Source organism: Bacillus rossius, chromosome 12 (assembly GCF_032445375.1).
Source record: "Bacillus rossius redtenbacheri isolate Brsri chromosome 12, Brsri_v3, whole genome shotgun sequence".
Classification (NCBI taxonomy): Eukaryota; Metazoa; Arthropoda; class Insecta; order Phasmatodea; family Bacillidae; genus Bacillus; species Bacillus rossius.
Window position 1 is genome coordinate 4,160,216 of NC_086339.1, and position 21,053 is coordinate 4,181,268.

The 21,053-nt window shown below is 40.9% G+C and overlaps 1 protein-coding gene across 1 annotated transcript; it reads right to left on the minus strand.

Moving 5' to 3' along the window:
* Nucleotides 1-194: 194 nt before the first annotated feature.
* Nucleotides 195-19,224, minus strand: LOC134537390 (peroxisomal ATPase PEX6). Its single transcript, XM_063377760.1, has 12 exons — nucleotides 18,893-19,224; nucleotides 17,362-18,588; nucleotides 15,596-15,757; nucleotides 14,693-14,901; nucleotides 12,822-12,892; nucleotides 11,191-11,355; nucleotides 8,822-8,968; nucleotides 7,895-8,003; nucleotides 7,659-7,775; nucleotides 6,645-6,722; nucleotides 5,278-5,417; nucleotides 195-1,997 (listed from the first exon to the last, which is right to left on the minus strand). Exons 2-12 carry the CDS (start codon nucleotides 18,541-18,543, stop codon nucleotides 1,861-1,863), a joined length of 2,517 nt encoding a protein of 838 aa, XP_063233830.1. The 5' UTR covers nucleotides 18,544-18,588; nucleotides 18,893-19,224; the 3' UTR covers nucleotides 195-1,860.
* Nucleotides 19,225-21,053: the final 1,829 nt, after the last annotated feature.

A 21,053-nucleotide genomic window follows, 5' to 3' on the forward strand; every position in this document is an offset into this window, starting at 1 on the left:
GATGGAATAACATATTTACACCAGATTATGTAGAAGAGAGCTAGATATAGCAATAAAATAGCATATAAATAGTAAAATACTGCCGAAAATTGCCTTAAAATATTGCCCTAAGTCCAACATCAAAAAAATTGTTTCCTATTCTTGTATTTAATTTATTTCAATATTTTATTAATATGGTAATAAAACTCCAAATCTGTCATTTAAAACCTTTTTATTCATTCATCAAACAGTTTTCCACCTCATCAGTGTTTATTACAAATCATTCATCAAGTTTGGGACATTCACATCACATGAGTTGTAATACATGCTTTACTTCCTATTTGATGGCTGACCCTGTAAGTTCATTCTAAAGGCTCTCTTGCATTTTTTATCTCAAATTTTCTCAACAGATGTATACTAAGTTTTGCTTAATGGCTCTATAAACATCACAAATAGTTCATGATTTGCTAAGTGTCATTTTAGTTAAATTGAATTTAATAATCTCTGGTGAGGGAATTTGTGACCTGAAAGCAAATACAGAAAAACTATTAGAACAGATTTACAAGGTCAGCCTGTTAAAGGTACTGACAAAAAAAATGAGCAAGGCACATCATTTAAATATCAAATAATATCCCTCAGTGTTATTATTTTACATGATATACACTGTATACTTTGCACTAAGTTATATATATATTATATATGCACAATTTATTGACTTAAAAGATAGCAATTTTCATACAACCAATGCTTATACATGTCATAACTACTTAAAGAATTATAATAAATTGTCTAGTTACTTTTACTTATTTCATGCTGTGATAATAATTCAAAACATTACAAGTTTTTTTTTTTTTAAATGAGAATTAACTCTCTCTTCTAAGAAAGTTTTGAGGGTTGGATGTTACCATGACTAGCATAAAGTGTAGGTATACAGTGAAACCTCGATTCTACGTACACTCACGGTTCTCCAAAATTTGTCCTTACGACGGAGTTGTACGTACGAACCAGCGAGGCCAAATTACATCCAATGGGAGCTCCAATATTGCTTTCTAGGGTATCATTTTTTCGGGAGACATCATGCTATTTAAATACTATAATATGAATATAAAAAGTTTTTTTTTTTTTTTTACACCATAGACTAGTATTTGAATATGAAATCTATGCGAACAAAGGCAATTTTTTTATGTATTTGGATATATTGAGGGGGGGGGGGGGGGGGGGGGGGGGGGGTAAAATTGGCCAGAATTCTCTGTTGGGACCATTCCTTTTATAAGTCAGTTTTTCCGGGAACCGTGAGGGGTTGCATCAGCAGGATTCTACTGTAATATAAAGCATTCAACACATTCTATGAATCATATATTGAAATTGCAATACTGCTTTGTTATCTAAGTAGTCCAGCACACATGATTACCAAGATTTATTATTTTAGTTTGTAAATTCTATTGGAATTTGAAACACAAATTTTTATTTATACTGGCCAAGCATAATAAACACCAGTTCTATCTCCTTATGGCTTTCTCTAGTACTAGTGTTAAAGGAAAATAATCTCTAATAGCAGATCTTATTACATCAAGTCTCTGCAAAATATTGGTTTTGGAACTAGGTAGATCAAGAAAGTAATCAGTATCTGTCTGGGCCTGTAACACAACTACAAGCTCTGTGAGGCTGAAGTACCAGAAGTTGGTTGCTCAAGACGTGCAATATGAAAACTTATCAGTCATTTAATCAAGGTAGAAATGCTAAAGAATTTTTAGTCTGTATGTCTGCCAAAACCAACTTTAAGGTCTTACAAGAACGAAGATATGTGCAGACAAATAGCTGTGAAGCTTGAAAGGTGTTGCTCCAAACCGCAACAGCCGAGCGAGGCCGCAGCGAGAGGGACTAGCCGGAAGCTACCTGGCGACGCAGTTCCTGGAAGTAGGCCAGGTCTTCCGGTGTCACGGACGGCACGAGGCTTCTCGCGGCGGCTGCGAAGTCCAGGCTCGCCACGACGACTGGCGACATCTCATCCGGCGAGCCTGCTCGGCGAGAGAACACGTGTTAGCAAGCCCCCTTGAGGTCCCTGTAAGTACATAGTAATGAGATTCTACCGTACAAGTAGGGATGGTCGGGTACCCGAAATTTCGGGCAGTGTTTCGGGTATCAAGTATACCCGAAATTCCGGGCGGGTATTTCAGTGCCCGAAAATATCGGGCACCTTGGAAAACGGCAATACCGCACGGCGCAAGTAAACAAAGCTTCTTTTTTTTGGAACGCGCGGCAGCTGCAGGAACATGCCACGCCGCCGCCGTCCCGGCACCAGCCGGTGAAGTGAGTGTGCGTGAGAGATAAGATAAAGAAGGTGCCCGGTCAGCAAGTGTGTTTGTGGGAGGGGGAGACAGATATAAGAGAGCGAGCCCTGCAGCAAGCGGAAGTGGTCAAGGTCAACATTTACCGTTACTCTCGCTGGCTGACTAACGATGCAGCTGGTCGCCCGCCTCTCTCACGCACACACGCGCACACACACGCACACACGCGCACACGCACGCACGCACGGCGGATGCTCACTGCTCAATAGTCACAACTTAGTGTTCAAGGCCGGTGGAGCTGCTTGCTGTGTGCGAGAAGGATTATAAGCTGACTTTAATTACACACATTGTAGTTGGCGTGGCATTTGCAGAAAGTGGTTGTGAATTGTTTCTATTTAATTCATGTCATTATTTTACCAAAATGGATACCAGTGGAAGTGTAGGTCAAACAATCAGCAGTGACAATGAACCTTCAAGCAGCTACCCAAACACAATTTAGTTAATAAGCACTTTATTTCCAAGATTAATATGCACTCTATTTTTTAGTTTAATGTTTAACTTTCATATCAGTGCGGTATAGTAAATAAATAAAAACAGTTCAGGTTTGTCAATGCAAACTTAAGTACGACTATTTTATGTTCAAAATTTATTTCATTAACTGATTTTGATGCCCGACCGAGATTGCCCGAGCCCGAAAATTTTGGACAATTACCCGCCCGAGCCCGCCCGAAGTCAAATTTCTCTGCCTGACCATGCCTACGTACAAGCTCATTTGTTAATTCTGTAGTAGATATTCGTACCAAAAAAAAAAAAAACATTTTTGTAATGTTTCTAACTGTATAAGCAACATTTTGGGATATTTTAATTAGTGGTGCACCGATGCGGATACCGATGAATCGTAATCAGCGATTATTGTAACGATTACTTTGCCGATTATCTACGTCCCGGCGTAATTAAGTAGGTTTTTACAGTGTAATATTTTGTTACACATTTTAGGACGAAATACGGTAATATTTGTATATATTACAAAATTCTTCTAACTCCGTCATATCAAGATTACAGATATTTCGTTAAGTTTAATAAATCTCATTGCCTCGAACAATAGAAAATACATTTTTCCTACACGTTTATTTACGTTTCGTCTTTTGTTCTGTCTTTTGTTTAGTGGCCTTGTACATTACCTATAGCCAGAGACGTAAAATAGATGGCACGCAATCAAATTTACCACAAGCAGTTGCAGTGGATTCTAAGACAATCGATCTTTTCGAGTCGTAGTAGCGGTTTAAAATCGTGGTCCCGATACCTTTCAGAGTTTATCACTGCGTTTTACAAACTCGTTATGGGCGTCTTTGGTAACATTATCCGTTGTTGTGTTATTTGTATGTGGCGTGAAAAGTGAAAAAGTATTTATAATTTTATACATTCAGTCAACATTAATAAAATCATATCTGCTAGAATTGGTTTTGAGTCATTTTTATATAATTATAGTGAGATGGCGACTAGGGAGAAAAAAAGTGAAGTGTGGAAACATTTTTCTATAAACTCAAGTGAACAAAATATAGCAACATGTTTACATTGTTAAACGGTAATTTCTCGATGCAACCTTATGTGATAGTCAATAATAATGCTAGTTTTCCGCAACAAAAACTTACCCATTGTAAATTACAATTATTAGACTGTAGTTCAAGTTGTTTAAAATAACAAATATAAATAGAAGTTAATTTAATTTACACTTTGCAATGACTTAATAGTGTATTTTATATATTTTTATACTGTTATTATAAATGTATTCTCAATTTTACCTAATCTTGTTATTAAATACACATGGGAATAAAAATTTTTATGTGCATTATTACACTTCAAAAAATTTGTTCATTATAATCGGTAACTGAATCGGTATCTGCCGATTATTGCTCTCATAATCGGTAATCGGTGAAGTCATATCGGTGCACCACTAATTTTAATCTATGTAATTATATACTGTATATATATGTACAAGTATAGAAATATTTAAGTTTTACTCCTGATTTTCCTCACCATCTATTTATCCCATCGTACTCTAGCTTCCAAGTTTGTTCACAAGGCAAAATTATAAAACTTCTCTGGTAAGACTACTTTGAGAGTAACGTCTCTGGTAAGACTGTCTAGAGAGTAACATCTCTGGTAAGACTGTCTAGAGAGTAACGTCTCTGGTAAGACTGTCTAGAGAGTAACGTCTCTGGTAAGACTGTCTAGAGAGTAACGTCTCTGGTAAGACTGTCTAGAGAGTAACGTCTCTGGTAAGACTGTCTAGAGAGTAACGTCTCTGGTAAGACTGTCTAGAGAGTAACGTCTCTGGTAAGACTGTCTAGAGAGTAACGTCTCTGGTAAGACTGTCTAGAGAGTAACGTCTCTGGTAAGACTGTCTAGAGAGTAACGTCTCTGGTAAGACTGTCTAGAGAGTAACGTCTCTGGTAAGACGTGTCTTGAGAGTAACGTCTCTGGTAAGACGTGTCTAGAGAGTAACGTCTCTAGTAAGACGTGTCTTGAGAGTAACGTCTCTAGTAAGACGTGTCTTGAGAGTAACGTCTCTAGTAAGACGTGTCTTGAGAGTAACGTCTCTAGTAAGACGTGTCTTGAGAGTAACGTCTCTAGTAAGACGTGTCTTGAGAGTAACGTCTCTGGTAAGACGTGTCTTGAGAGTAACGTCTCTGGTAAGACGTGTCTTGAGAGTAACGTCTCTAGTAAGACGTGTCTTGAGAGTAACGTCTCTGGTAAGACGTGTCTTGAGAGTAACGTCTCTGGTAAGACGTGTCTTGAGAGTAACGTCTCTGGTAAGACGTGTCTTGAGAGTAACGTCTCTGGTAAGACGTGACTTGAGAGTAACGTCTCTGGTAAGACGTGTCTAGAGAGTAACGTCTCTAGTAAGACGTGTCTTGAGAGTAACGTCTCTAGTAAGACGTGTCTTGAGAGCAACGTCTCTGGTAAGACTGTCTTGAGAGTAACGTCTCTGGTAAGACTCCCCACTCACCCGACTGCGAGGCTGCTATCCGCCTGCCGACGGCGCTCAGCCAGGCGTTGGAGCAGACGGAGTATATGTCGGCACCCGTCAGGTGGCGCGGCAGCATCTCCGCTACCTGCCCCAGGTCCACGTCCTTGTCCAAGGCGAACCTGCGGCAAGTGGTCCGGCGTGTCAGAGTCGCAAGGTAGCTCAGTTCACACCCAACCCTTTACGAGCACAGCTAGCAAACTGTGGAAATACCCTCTTTTATCGCATAAACGTGGCACCCATATTTTAGGGCATCAAATTTTGGATAAAAAAAAACCTCTCGCGTAATCGTCGCATGATGTTTTTGGTCCCGCTATTAGATTCCGAGCGCTTTGTGTGTTTTTTTTCCCCGTATAAAACGATGTATTTTATAGTAGAAATATAATATTTATTCGGACATTACCACTTACTTATTTAATTAGTCTGATGTGTTAATTTTCTTTCAAAGACGTTTTTAAATGTTATTACTTATTATCTTTATCTATTCGTTTGCGTCGCCACGGTGTACCACTTACAAAAATGTAGCCGGCGCTAGTTGGCATCTTTCATGTTTGGTTATGTTGCACATAGTCAAATATCAATATTGATATCTTGCCAATTGCATGCAACGCCTGCTCTCTGTCGTGTGCCGAGTTAACGACATGGTAAGTGTAGGTACGCGTTTGTTCAGGCTCACATTCGGATCACAGATTTTGTTTTTCTTTTTAAAGTTGAAGAAAGGTTTTTGTTGCATGACTTATTAATTTAAATTGTTTGGCGTGCTCTTTTATACTTCACTTTTTAAATAAACGTACTTTCAATGAAAGTGTTTTGTTTTTTTATGAATAACTTTACCCAACAAATTTTTTTTTCTCGCACATACGTCGCACCCCTACTTTTTAAACTTGATTTTAGTATAAAATGTGTGACGATTATGTGATAAAACACGGTAATCTTCTCAAGTTATAATACGTATGCATGCCTATTGATTTATGGATCCAATTCAAGAGACCAACATTTTTATACGCAATACTTAATTGTATGTGTTAATGAGGGTGGCGTGAAAGAGAGCATTTGCTGTAAAATGATAAAACATACAAAATAATACATTTACGTATCTGCCAAAACCACTTCACTTTATATGCCTATGTTGATTTTTAAAATTAACTGTACAATCATAAGAATTTTTTGCTGAGCATATGAAAATTAGCTTAGCACAAAATAATTATTTAAGATATTGCTTCAAGTCACAACCAAGATTTTCAGTAAATATCAAGGAGACACTTTTTACCATAACATCTAAAAATTGGGCCTTCATAACTTTAATATCTCAATTAATAAATCATCTGTGAAAACAACAGCGAACTCACTTTCTTGTCTGCGCTCGTAAAATACTGAGGTGTGTTGCAGCCTCTTCACTCGCGCCTACGTACAGCAACTTGTCGAACCTGGCAACAAAGCATTACATGAAACGTTTGTAAAAAATATATTTATTTTTTTTTGCTAACAAATAGTACTGTCACAATGCAATATATGTATAAAATCTCTGGGCAGTTAAAAAATGAAATCATTTATCAAATAACAGCAAAACTCAGCATACTTAACTTTTATTTTAAGTATAGGAACATAAAAAAATTGTCATGCACACAAAAAACAACTACTTAATTAAAAAAAATCAATTTACAGCGAAAGTACTAAAAAAAACTGTATGATGTGCGAGATAAAAATGAGGTCGAAAGAGGTGTAGCATCAAATGGAAAACATACATTAAATTTAACTACATACTCACTTGGTATGAACATTATGTTACAAACAAAAATTCATGCTGTAAAGTATAAAATTAATGATTTAAGTAAAATTTTTGTTTAAAGTCTGTTTTATTATCCGACCTGATTTGCAGTGTGCTGTTTATTAATGTTTAAACTTGCATCTCGGAGCCATGTGGTGTACAGACACAGACTTCAGAGTAATTTAGGTTATATCTCATCCGTTCCAATAAATCACACTTAAGGCCATGAAGGGTTATTACTAGGGCCAGGCATTTTTCGCGAAAAGATCTGCACACCTACTAGACTGCAACAAGGTGTACCCGCACCAGAGGTTTTTTTCCTTGTGACTGGCGTCCGTCTGCGAGAGAGAAGTCGTTGCCTTATCTGACCGGGCCACTCAAGACGCGTTTGTTTCCGCACTGGATCACTGTGATTGGTGTCGTTACAATCGACATGTACCTGGAAGAAACTCGCCCAATCACGAAACACAAGACGATGCTGCAGTGTTTTAACTTTCAGCTGGTCTCGAAATCTTTTCGCGAAATCTGCGTGGCCCCAGTTATGACACCAATGTATGTATCAATGTTCGGACACATCGACCGGCCGAGCACGCACCTCCCGGGCCGCAGCAGAGCCGGGTCGATCAGGTCAGGGCGGTTGGTGGTGGCGACGACGAACAGGTGGGACGACCGCTGAAGGCCGTCCATCTCCGCGAGGAGCTGCGACACCACCCTGCAACCCGGCAGAGCGTGACGAGACTGCCCAATTCCGTTTTTTCGAAACGGAATGTCAAGTTTAGCAGGTGAACACATGCATGACTAGTGGCTACGCGACGCCGGCACACGCTTTACCTGTCCATCACGCCGCCCGAGTCCCCGCTCCGGCCGCGGTTCGGGGCCAGCGAATCTAGCTCGTCGAAGAAAACCACACACGGGGAAGCTGTCCTCGCACGCTCGAACACTGCGACACGACACAATACCCAATAATGTTATATCACGAGATGATTTGTGTTTGTGCCACATGTATAAATTTTCGTTACACAGTAAATTAATCTTCGTTAAGTAATTGTTCATATCTATGTACGGTGTCTACCACCTTGGCCCTCTGCTATTGGTAGACATGTAACAATTTAAATAAATAAATTTAGAAAAAAAAAAGAAAAAGGTAGTGTCTCAAAAATTAACGGCATCTTTAAGAGTTACTGATAATTACCAGTAAAGCAAGGGCTTAACGGGGTGCCTCCTATTTCAGGTCATGATTTTATATTTATATTAATCACTAATGAACTTTTGGATTTTTTTCAATTGTTTAACTTTCCTGAAATGAAAAATAAATATACAGCGTATACTTTTTTTTTTACATAATTAGCTGCCAAAATATCATTTAATGTTTCTTGGCTGTCAAAATCGCAACAAATTTTGAGAATTTTGAAATGCCAGGTAAAATTAATTGATATTTCCCAAAATAAATTCAAACCATTTCTCGAAGTAGCCGGTGGCATTGCAGTTAAACCTAAAAAGTTTCAGTTTCTGCAATAAATTAAAATTTCTCCTCATTTGTACAACCCAAAAAAATGTTTAAAAAAAAATGTAACTTTGGCAGATACATAATAATGCAAAAAAATATATGCGCTGTATATATATATTTTCCATTTCGTGAAAGTTGAAACACTTGAATAAGTCTACAGGTTCGTCTGTAATTACTGTAGCTATGATCGGAAACGGGAGGACAGTGTTCGAGCTGAAGGGATGGAACCCGAGGGGGAGGGGGGGACCCACCTTCCCTGACGTTCTGCTCGCTCTGGCCCACGTACATGTTGAGCAGCTCCGGGCCCTTCACCGACAGGAAGTTGAGGCTGCACTCGGTGGCCACCGCCTTCGCCAGCAGCGTCTTGCCCGTGCCGGGCGGCCCAAACAGCAGGATGCCTGCGACCAGGGGCGCCAATCAGTCGGAGGGTTGCGAGAGTCAGGCCCCACCACATCATTCTGTGGGCCCCGTTGATAGAAGTCATGATGCCCGCCCCCCTTTTTTTTCTAACAAAGATAAAAAAAAACAGTTTTTTTTTCCTTTATGTACATTGTACATATATATATTTTTTTAAATTTTTCACAATTATTTTTAAAACACATTTTAAAACTAGTTTTAAGTCAGTGTTTCGATTGTCAACGTAAATTTATTTTGGATAATGGCAATAAATGAGTGTAAGTGTTCTGCACTGTCAACATGGTGTCACGTCAATTGGTGGTGGTTTTGTTACTCAACAGTTGTACACCCAGACACGTTCTGTTCGCACGGCATATTCCGAATAATATTACCGTATATACTCGTGTATAGCGCGCCCTTTTTTCCCCTCAAGTAAAGGAAAAAAATAAGGATGCGCGCTATACACGGAAAAAAAAAAGTGATGGGGTGAGGCTGGGAGGAGGAGTGGAAGTCGTTAACTGCCCGGTGACGGGTGACGTTTCTGGCCAGCCCCCACACACACGCACAAGCAACAAGGCCTCTGTTTCACACACACACACACACACGCACACGCGCGCGCGCGCAAGCTCGCACATCATGGTCTCTTGTTTATTTTTAGACCTCCCCCCTTTACAGAAAGCCAGCTCAGAAGCTAGTAAAAAGAGAGAGGAGAGAGAGAGAAAGAGAGAATGTTGTCAACAGTTACCCCCCCCCCCCCCCCCCCCCCGGCAACTTCTTCGCTTCCTCCATTCCTCACCGGTGAGTCATCAAGTTCTCCGCGCCAGCTTAGCAACGTAGCTCGGCACGCCTCCCTCCCTTCCTTCCTTCCACGTACCAGTTGTGACGATATAGCGCTTCATTATCTTCCGTTTAGACAGCAGAGTTTATGTATTTTCCTGACGCATCACCACACATCAATTTAAATAATCAGGTACCACAAAATGTTAGTAAAATTTATTTATGGGGGAAAAAAAAATTTCAATTTTTTTTTCTTTGGAATTAGTTGCAAAAATCGTGGTGCGCGCTATACACGAGGGCGCGCTATACACGAGTAAATACGGTACTCTGGTGTACTATTTCATTGGTAACTAAATTTAGGCCTTACTGTTTAATTGTTTTCTATGATTTATTTAAAATTGTCTACTTTTTTGTTTTTAAGTTTTTTTTTTCTTTCCTTCCCATGGGCCCTGTTGCCATAGCAACGGTAGCACCGGCCATGTGGGGGCCCTGGCGAGCGTGGGGGTTCTAACCTACACAAGTCATCCTCTGGATGTGATGCTCGCACGTTGAATACTGCACATATTTTAGCCTATTTGTAGGGAAACCAGTATTACGCGAATACATTTCGTGTCAAGGTATTTCACAAAATACTGTAGCTTTTCTCCTGTGGTTATTGGCTGAGGTCGGTGAGAGGTGTCGTCCCGCTCTTGACGGGGCCAATGAGAATGTGGTCACCGTACTGCTGCACCCTCACAATTTGCCATGGCTCTCAGAAAAAGCTACAGTGTTTTGTGAAATACCTTGACATGAGATGAAATCGCGAAATACAGGTGTCACTACCTATTTGTATGCAATAAGCAAAAAAAAAAAAAAAAGATAAAAAATACATAGAAAATTTTTCATAAAACATAGTTTTGGAGTTTTACGTTTATTAGCCCTGTTTCAATTTCACGGTTCACGATTTCGCAAGCGCAAGCGGACCTCCTCGGTGAGGGGCTCGATTCAAAGGGGGGAAGGGAGGGGGGCTATGCCTGCCCATGCCTGCGACACCAGTCACAATTCCTCATCACAAATCCTCGCTTGCTCCACTCCGAGCGTGGCGTTGGAAGTAACAGATTATTATATAGGAAAAATAACAAATGTGAGATGCTCTAGAATGTAGAGTGACCATGAATATAAAAATTAGGCCTCAAATATAAGGTTGTTTTTTTTTTATTATAATCGGTTCCAAGCCAAATTTTAATTTTGTATCATAAAAAAAACTTTTTTTTTTATAATTTTAGTATTTAATTTTCAATTTCATATAAATAATGTATGCTTATGTTGAATTAAATCATTTTTTTTAATAAAAAATGTTCATATCCTGAGTATTATATTTACTAATATAAGTAAAGTTCAAGGAAAAAATGGTTGTTTTTGATTGACCGCTAGTAAAGGCCAACTGCGCGAGGACTCAGGGACCCACCCGAGCGCTTCAGGCCGGACGCTGCGATCCCGGGGTGGCGCAAGGGCGCGGTGATGGTCTGCAGTATCTGCTCCTTGAGCGCCGACGCGCCCCCGATGTCCTCCCACCGCACCGCCGGGATGCGCGGTGCCCCGATGGCGTCAGAGTACGCCGCGAGCATGCCGTCTGCGGGAACACCCAACATCTGCGACGCTGCACACTCCCTGACCACAGACAATTACCTGGAATACTACAAGAATGTTTCACGTACCCAAAGCTACGCACTTAACAACCAAGGGCATATCCAGCTCAAGACAGAAGGGGAGGAGGGGAGATTTTTTGGAACTCAACCACTTTCACAGGGAAGAAGGGCCCACGCCCCACGGTACAATAAAATAATTAATAACTAGAAAAATGTCTTTATGACCTTATTTTTAGGGCCAATTTAATTTTTAAGAAAAGATAATTATTTTTTTAAATTATATTTATTTATAAAGATAGTATATTATTAAATAAATATGACTCTTAAATGTTTCATGATACTTATGTCACAAAACACTGTCCTTGATGCACTTTTGCTATGTAATAATTTGTTTTTAGCATGTGTAACTACTATGAACAATTCAAATACCTAAATCAGCAAGTATTTATGTGTGCGAAAAATATGCCCACTTGATAATATAAAAATGTGTTATTAATAAGTAATAAGTTCCACTATAGAAAAAAAAGTAAATATTTTTCAGTCTATTTTGTACATACATTAAGGTCCATACTACATGCCAAAAAAAATACTATACATTCATTGAATTGAATACCTCAAAAGATGCCATATTATTGATTCACTTTTTGTTTGAACATGATTAATTTTATGATTTTAGTTGCATTTCAGTGCTTTATGATTTATTAACATTAATTATGGTGTTAGATGGTGTAATGATGCTTTTAGGTTATATTCGGTTTTATCACAATTCACCACAAACTCTCGTTAACAATAATAAAAGAAAGTACTGTACATAATTTATTAGAAAAAAATTTGAAACAATAGTTTGTGATTGGTTACAAGTTTTCTAATTACAGCTCCTTGCTTCTGTTTACCAAATCCCAATGACGGTGAATGCTTAGCACGGCTAAACTGTTTACCCCCCCACTACGACTAATGGCTACGCCCTTGTCATCAACCTCAGCCTAATACTTGAAAGTTCACTAGAGCCAATGTCAGCATGATTTATCACTAGACCGTGGCATTAGCCTTCAAGTAAAAAAAAATGTGGAGTACTGCAGAAAACCATATTCCCAGCCACAAACAGGAACAAAATTGTTCTAACTTGAGTAAAGTGACTGACCACAAAGAAATTTTGCAGCATTGAATATGGTGTCTTCATTCTGTGCGAGCTCTCTGTACAACCTTGCAATACTTTTAGTGCAAAATGTTAAATGCTCCATACATGCTCCACAGAGCTGTAACTTCAAAAGCTAGCATGTCCCATCCATCCTGATGTTTTGATTGAGGACATCACTAATTTTAACACTTCTCTGCATTTCACATGAAAATGCCATGCGCTCGCGTAAATGCTCATGTTTACGTTATGCCCGCTGTCAAGTGCAGTTTGGGTTTGTTCGTGCGAGCGTAAGGCAGTGACCGCCACACTCACCCAGAGCAGACTGGAAGTCCTCCGAGCGCAACACGACGGAGTCTCCCCTGTCGGTCCGGAGCGCCCTGTTCCTGCACAGCACGCGACATCGTCCAGAAACACGGCACTGCAACTGCACACACTGACCAACACGAGGCGAGACTCTTGGGACGGGTGCTTCACCCAACACTCGGAACTTGACACCTCGATAATGTGAAGCAACTACACAAATAAATATTTTGTTAAGTTCACATGAATAAATGAGCTGTCAAAATCTGAATGTTCGCTGAAGCACCTATCAGAAATGTCCCACCGTATCTTGAAGAGAGCACAAATGAATATTAAAAAAAAAGTTGTAGTTCATTTGCAATAGGTGTGATTGAAGAAATATTGATAAGATGTTAATTTTAACTAGAACACATTTAAAACCATAAATGCATCAAGTACAAGTCAAAAAAAATTCTGAACCAATTAACAGAAGAGCTCACAATCACTCGCGACAAACCAGGTATGCGTCGAGTTGCGATGCACCCTTTCAAACAAGAAAATACACTTTATATTCCTAACGAAATTCCACGAAACTCACTTAATTTACGAACTATCACAATAGGGAACCCTACAACTGAAAGCCAACACAGTTATAACAACATGCAAGTTACACCGAGTTAACGTGTTTCCAGTTTCGTAACCACCATATATTGCAACAGGGAAACTCAAACAAATACGTTTTAAGTCTCTAATACTTATATCACAGTACGCTAAGCAAAACAACGTACTCAAGGAAAAGTGTTAGAATATTGTTTACTTCATATCAAATACCGCTTCTGTGATGGCTGTTTGGCACACGAATGGGCAAATATTTATTCCGTCATTTTTTGCCGTTAACTTATTAACAATACATGAAATATTTTTAAAGTTTGTAGGTATTAGTTAAATGAACGAGATGGAAATGGTGATTGAAATGCTACTGCAGCTTCCTCGCACCTGAACTGATCTGACGTTTTAAGGAGTTTGTCGTTAAATCGAGTGACGTTATAAAGTGTTTTTACACTGTATTCCGTCATTTTTACTGTTAACTTATTAACAATACATTAAATATTTTTGAAGTTTGTAGGTATTAGTTAAATAAACGAGATGGAAAATGGTGATTGAAATGCTACTGCAGCTTCCTCGCACCTAAACTGGCCTGACGTTTTAAGGAGTTTGTCATTAAATCGAGTGACGTTATAAAGAGTGTACACTGTATTGTGTCATTTTTACTGTTAACTTATTAACAATACATGAAATATTTTTTTGAAGTTTGTAGGTATTACTTTAAGGGCCATATTCCAAGACACAAAAATAAGGGTTTAGGTGTTGAATATGCAATACCTGTACCCTAACCATATTCCAAGTGCACGATAGGACACGGCCAGTCCCTTATTTTTAGGGCACTGATTTTTGGTGTCCTATCTGTTGCCGATTTGATCCATAACTGTATATATATATGTTTACCTTTTTAATAAACTTTAACAGAACTTTTACAATTACAATTTCCCCCCCTAATATCTTAAAAAACAGCAAACATAAATACGGCCAAAAATTTATCGTTTATTCTTGTACAACCAAAATTAAATATTTTATTTCACATTATAATTCCATAGTTTTAAAAAATAAGCTAAAATTACGATGGATTCCACGAAGACAACTGTTCGTAGCCTCGCACAAGTCCTTGTTTATTAAAACGGCTGCCGATCTGATACCTTAAAGGGGTTCAGTTAGGACACGTTTTGGAATATGACCCGAGAGTTAGGGTACGGCAGTTGCCCAACAGGGCAGTGCATATTCACTACCTTACTCAAACGTCTTGGAATACCGCCCTAAAAGAAAGACGGAAGTGCCGCTGAACCGACCTGACGGCGCGCGTGACGAGCGCGGCGAGGTCCGCGAGCAGGAAGCCCGGGCACTGCGCGGCCACCCGGCCCAGGGGCAGGCCGTCGCCCAGGCCTGCGCCGCATGCACGGCACAGCCAGCCCAGCGCGGCCGCGCGCGTCGCCGCGTCGGGGGCGCCCAGGTCCACAGCGCCGAGGAACAGTCTGGCCACGGGCGCGGGCACGCCCGGCTGCAACACAACCCCGAGTCAACGCGGCGTCTGCTTCCAGCACAACGCGTATCCTCCCGCCAGGCATCCACACACGGCAACAGATTCACTAAACCCACGAGTGACTAAAATTGGTAAGCATCACAATGTACCAAAAACAATTATCAAAAATTTTAATTTACCACGGATACCAAAAACCACTTTCATGACCGAAATAGGTATTTCATGAGCTTCAAATCACAGTAAAACCCTCTTTAAGGAAATCCCACTTAGAAAATTTTCTGGCATAGTAAGTAAAAAAAAATTAAGCACTTGACCTATTATAATACATACACAATTTTACTCTTTTAATAAGTTTTCCCTGTTAATCCTTGGGTTTACTTACGAATACTCTCGAAGTGATCCAGAAATTGCAATTCGTGTTTGTGCACACTAATTTAATTTAAATGGTTCATACATTGTTTTGTGCCTTGCAATCCAAAAAAAAAGTTACCAACACACAATGTCCAAGGCAGGTGTTTACACAGAATTTTATTTTCGGGTGGGAAGGGGAGGGGGGGTAGAAGGATAGATCCACTTCTCCTGCTGAGTGCTTTCAATTTCTTTCCTTTAGTGGGCATACTAGAATTTTCGAGGGGAAAGGGAGATGGGTATTCCCCTTCCCCACCCAAATACCTCAACCCTCAGTTCGCCCCTGGTACAGCTGCGAACATACCACAGAATCATCGCGTACGTCGCTGGTGGCGATGACGGACACGAACTTCGTTGCCGGCCGACCACCGCTGCCGTCGTCTTCGCTGCACAGCCGGGCCAGCTCGTCGCTGAAGCAAGCCACCACCCGGGGGTCCTCTTGGCCGTCTTTGTCGCGGAACAGAACCTCAGGAACACAACATTCACACTAAATTGTTTCTACTCCGGAACATTAATTGTTTAAGAAATGGTAGGCTAAACAATTATTGAAATAAACAAAACACCAAGAAGAAACTAACATTAACACAAGTCACGCTGCACCCAAACTGGTTAATCATTACTTAAATTTAGAAAGTATAATAGTATAATTATTACACACCAGACTCCTTTATCATGGCAATTTTATGTAAACTCTTTCAGACGCTACTGTGAAATTAGTACATCTTTTAGTGTTTCCATGCATTTTCCACAAAAGTAAACAGATTACATTTTCAGGCAGAAATGAACGTTCAGACTTTTCTTTGAACAGTAATTTTTTAGGAAAGGTGTGCATCAAAAATTGCTTATTTATTACAGATGTATTTTCTAATCATTCTGTAAAATGGCATTAAAATAGTTAAAGCAGTTTACTGATAATTTACTGTTTTAATGGTTGTTAGGTTAAGTTAGGTTGGCTAGGTACATATAAAATATTGTAAAAAAATATAACTGGTTAAATTAAGTCATCAAAATTAATAAATTAAGTAGTGTAAAACAGAAAATATTATTGATTCACAAACATTTTGTCACAAATATTCAATATGGTGAAAATCATATCCTTATATTAACTTATACCTGGAAAAAGAAAACAATGTTTTAGATAATGAAAAAATAAAATTAAGGCTTTGTAATTTCACAGAATGATTAATAAAATTCTCAGGAAATAAAAAATTTCATTTGTTTTTTTATGCACCCCTCTCCTAGGAAATTACCTCTTGAACTTTTCATAAATTTTCGTTAATAATTTATTTCCAAAGCTTGATTTAAAATGGAAGTTTTAATAAAAACTGCATTATTGATAATAATAGATCAAATAAACTTCTAAACTACCAATTATCTAAAGGTGATCAAGCTATTTGAATCAAGGATAACACATATACCTCGTTTAGGGTAAAATTTCAATCCGGATTGAACCTGGAGTGGAGTGAACTATGAGTGAATGTGTAATAAACATAGGCTGATGAAATGTGTTTAGGTATGGTAAATATCACAATCCAGATTGAAATGTAAAAAATATCGAAGTTGGAGTCAACATGGACTGAAAATGTTTTGGTGCGATCTAATCGATGACAAAGCAAAGCAATCTTAAAATATGTTTTTCAATCATTACGTCCAAATGTAACTCTACTTCCATCTCTGTCCACACATTCCTCTGCTCTTTTTTCAATTTTCACAAATTATGCCTGAAATGCAACGAAACCAATAACAAACAATGCAATATGGCGTATTGTCTTTTCACTCCAGTCCGTGTTTAAAGTAAAATCTCAATCCGGATTCTTCAGTCCAGTCCACCTCCACAAGTGGAGTGGATTATCTCACTTCACTCCACCTTCAGTCCACAACAAAGTGTTTTCAGTAAAATTTCAATCTAGATTCCTCACTCCACTCCAGGTTCAATCCAGATTGAAATTTTACCCTAAACGAGGTAATAGATGTCATTTAAAAGGACATTGAAAATTCTTTTCTTTACTAGTGACCTTCGTGTTGCAAGAACCCACTAATTGAGTCACCAAACCCCGGATATGTGCGTACGTGTATGTTCCCGAGCAGGACGATGCACGGGGCGTACTGCCTCGCCCTGGCGAACACGAACTTGAGCCTGCCCTCGGCCTGGCCCGGGGAGCCCCCGAGCAGCTCCAGGCAGTCCGCCTCCCACACGCGCAGTCCCGCGGCGCGTGCGGCCGCCCGCACGGCCGTCCTCTTCCCCGAGCCGCGCGCCCCGCGCACCAGGAACACCGGCCGGGCGCGCCAAGCCCCCCGCCGCCCCCCAGCCAAGAACGGCCGCAGCAGGGACGCCAGTTCCGCCTGGGCACTGTCCGGCCCCGGGGGGCAGGCGGGCAGGACGGAGCCCCGGTAGTTCTCCCCGGACACCGGCGAGGGCCCCGGCGCAAACACACCTGTCCTCGCCGGCAGGAACTCGTTCTGGTCGCTGGCTTGCACTATGGCCGTCTGGCCTTTGAGTACGTAGTAGCCCACCACGACCGTGACGTCCCCGCCCGCCGACACCTCTGAATAGTTTGGGCCGTCGAGCTCGACCACCTTGAAGTGCAGCGCGTCGACGCCGCAGTACCCCGACGCGTACTTCTCGACTGGGACCGAGAAGACATCCCCTGGACACAGGTAGCGGGGGCTCTTGAAGAACAGCTCCAGGGAGGAGTCTATCAGACCGTTCTCCAGGCTGCGTGTGGGACGTATCAGCCCCAGCACCGCCTTCGAGGCAAACTGGCCCAGGAACGCGGCAGAGTCTGCCACCAAGACGGTCTCGGCGGTCGGCACGGCGAGCCTGCAGCACACGTTGTGGCAGAGATCCTCCGTGGCGAGCGCGACGGAATGCGGGAGTCCCGCCACCGGCACAGCGCGTACCAGGGTCGCGACGCCGTGGGGAGGCCGCGTGAGCTGCAGCCACTGCTCCCCGGACACCTTCAGCTTGTTCAGCAAGCCGTGGCCAATCAGGACGCACGACTCCTCGTCCCCCTGGAGCAGTCCAGGCACCAGGGCTCGGAACAGCTCCCGGGGCACGCTCTCCAGAACTACCTCGGCGCGTCTCTTCAGCCGGTGCAGGCGCAGGACGAACAGGAGAGGGAACAAGGCGTGGGGGTACTTGGGGAAGAGGATCTGCGAGGTGAAGTGCAGCACGCTGAGGAGGGAGTGTGGGGTGTTCGCCATGGCTGCCGCCTCCCTGGACTCCTCCCCGCCAAGTCTGTCGAGCGGCATTCTGGCTCCGCTCGCACCCTTCACGTCACCGTTCGACGAACATTCCTAAAACAAAACAAAGACATGGTAATTTTGGAGGGTACCGGCTGTTGCTTTTATATACATATATACACACACACACACACACACACACATATATATATATATATATATATATATATATATATATATATATATATATATATATAATTCTGAAAATTGAATTTATAAATACTGCTAATCAGTCTTATTGGGTAATACTAAACAAGCAGATACACTACTTGAAGTATTACAACACCGTTCCGCAGAACAACTACCGCTAACAGAAGATAGTGCATTTTTAAAATTTTCTTTTAGCGCGAATACTTACTTTTTTATTTTATTATAGTCTGACGATTCTGAACAAGCAGCACTGCCCTCTGCGTTATACGAATTTATTACTGTTACAAGCACGGTTTGAACCTCATTTCGTTCGTTAATATTCACGACCGGCATACGAAAGACGATTCGATTTTATCCACAGCCAACTTTCTCAGCTTCACATTGCAACTAGCTATGATAATATTTATTAAATTTCTTATTCTCTGTGTTGGGACGAATAATTAAGTTAACGAAAATGTGCAAAACTACTTTTAAAATAACTTGTAGTTTTCTTAGGTTATGTGCGATACAAAGAAACCAATGCCGACAATTTCAGACCGAAACCGGGATGGCCAGGTTTCTAAAATAAAATATCCCGTACAGCGGTTTCATCTGAAATTTTTTTCTTCATTTAATTTGTTCCCTTAAATATTCGTGCGAAATACGTTTACAATTGAATTCTTATTTGTTATTTTAACCAATAATATTTCACGAAGTATTCTACATCTGTTGGTAGTGTTATTAATTAACAAAGGATTGCTTTATTCCTTGCAAAATATCATAAATATAAATTAATTTGCGTTATGTAAAATTTTTGTTTTTATTTTTATTTGCATTAATTTTATATGCAATAGCATAATTATTTTTAAAGCACTAATTAACACCTGAACGTTGTAATATTTAGACAATTTCTTGCCACAATATGGTTGATAAATAATATAAAGTTTTCTAATCCGACAAATTAGCATCCCTGTCCACTCTCCTCAGCTGTTGCGCCATGCGCCCGTAACATAAATAAAATATATTGCTTTGTTGTAATTCAGTAGGATGGAAAACTTGACGGTCAAATCTTGTGCACACAACCTAATGTTACTTTTTTTTTTAATTGAGCACCCAGCCTTTATCTTTATTTAATGAAACTACTGAGCGGTAAGGCTGGGTTTTTAACATAGTGACCCCCAGACAAAACCAGTGATGAAACTTACAAAACATTTTCACAACACAACCACTAAATCACGGATCAACACAGTAGTGTTTCTGTGGCTGACAAAACAGTTGAGACATTTCTGCTCCCGTCGCCACGCCACAAATCAGTATCTATCGGTGCTCCGCAGTGGCGGATCCACGATTTTGGTTTGGGAGGGGCTTGACCCAGCTGAGGCTAGGCTTTATCAAGGCAAACACTAAAACAATAGTGGACCCAGATGCTTTTGGAGGGGGCTTGAGCCCCTTAGCCCCCCCTCTGGATCCGCTACTGGTGCTCCGTAACACTGATAGTGGTGTCCTGGCCCGGGCAGGGCCGGTACAAGGTAAATTGGCGCCCTAGGCGAAAAACCTTAATGCCCCCCCCCCCCGACCCCTCACCCTAGGACACCACAAAAAAAAATTTCCTTGCCTCAAAATACATCACGTAAGCCTAAGATTTTGTCAACAATCAAATGTAAGCAGGCTTGTGTTTTTTTCTACTGTTTTACTTATTACAAATCATAAACAGGTCACCGTGGACTTTAAATAATTACTTATATCAATATAAACATTCCAAACTGTTAAAAAAATCAATTTTCATCTAGTTTCAATAATCGTTAAACATATTATATCAGCTGTTATGTGTCGTGCTGCACCGCCCCCAGCTACTTGGCGCCCTAGGCGGTTGCCTAGTTCGCCTATATGGACGCGCCGGCCCTGGGCCCTGGGCTACTCCCTCTCTAGGCACTGCTGTTGTTTCCTTAAGCAAGATCCTCCACCATAGAATGCTGTTTTGGCCTTGACATGGCTGGTGCGCCGAGTCAGGCAGCTGTGAGAGGGTGGCTTGTCATGCATGGGACGCCCGGGCTTTTCCATCTTGGTCCGTTCTGCATGAGCAGAGGACTGCGCGGCGGATCTATGGTTGCGCAGTTTCGATTGAAGGTCATAATTTGTCGACAGGCAGCCGGAAACTACGCGTGCTGATTCGTTCACAGCTCCGAACTGGTCAAGCACACTCCACAGCCTGAAAGCACAGCCCGGGGGAAGACTGTCTGTCCGTGTTGTTTCTGACACATAGGTTTATTGTTCGGTACTCTGGCAGTGGGCTTTTGTTGATGAAGAGCAGTTGACATAGCAGTTATCGACTCTAAGAAACATAACTATTTGTTTACTAATATCGCACACTATTAGTCAATGTACTAGTA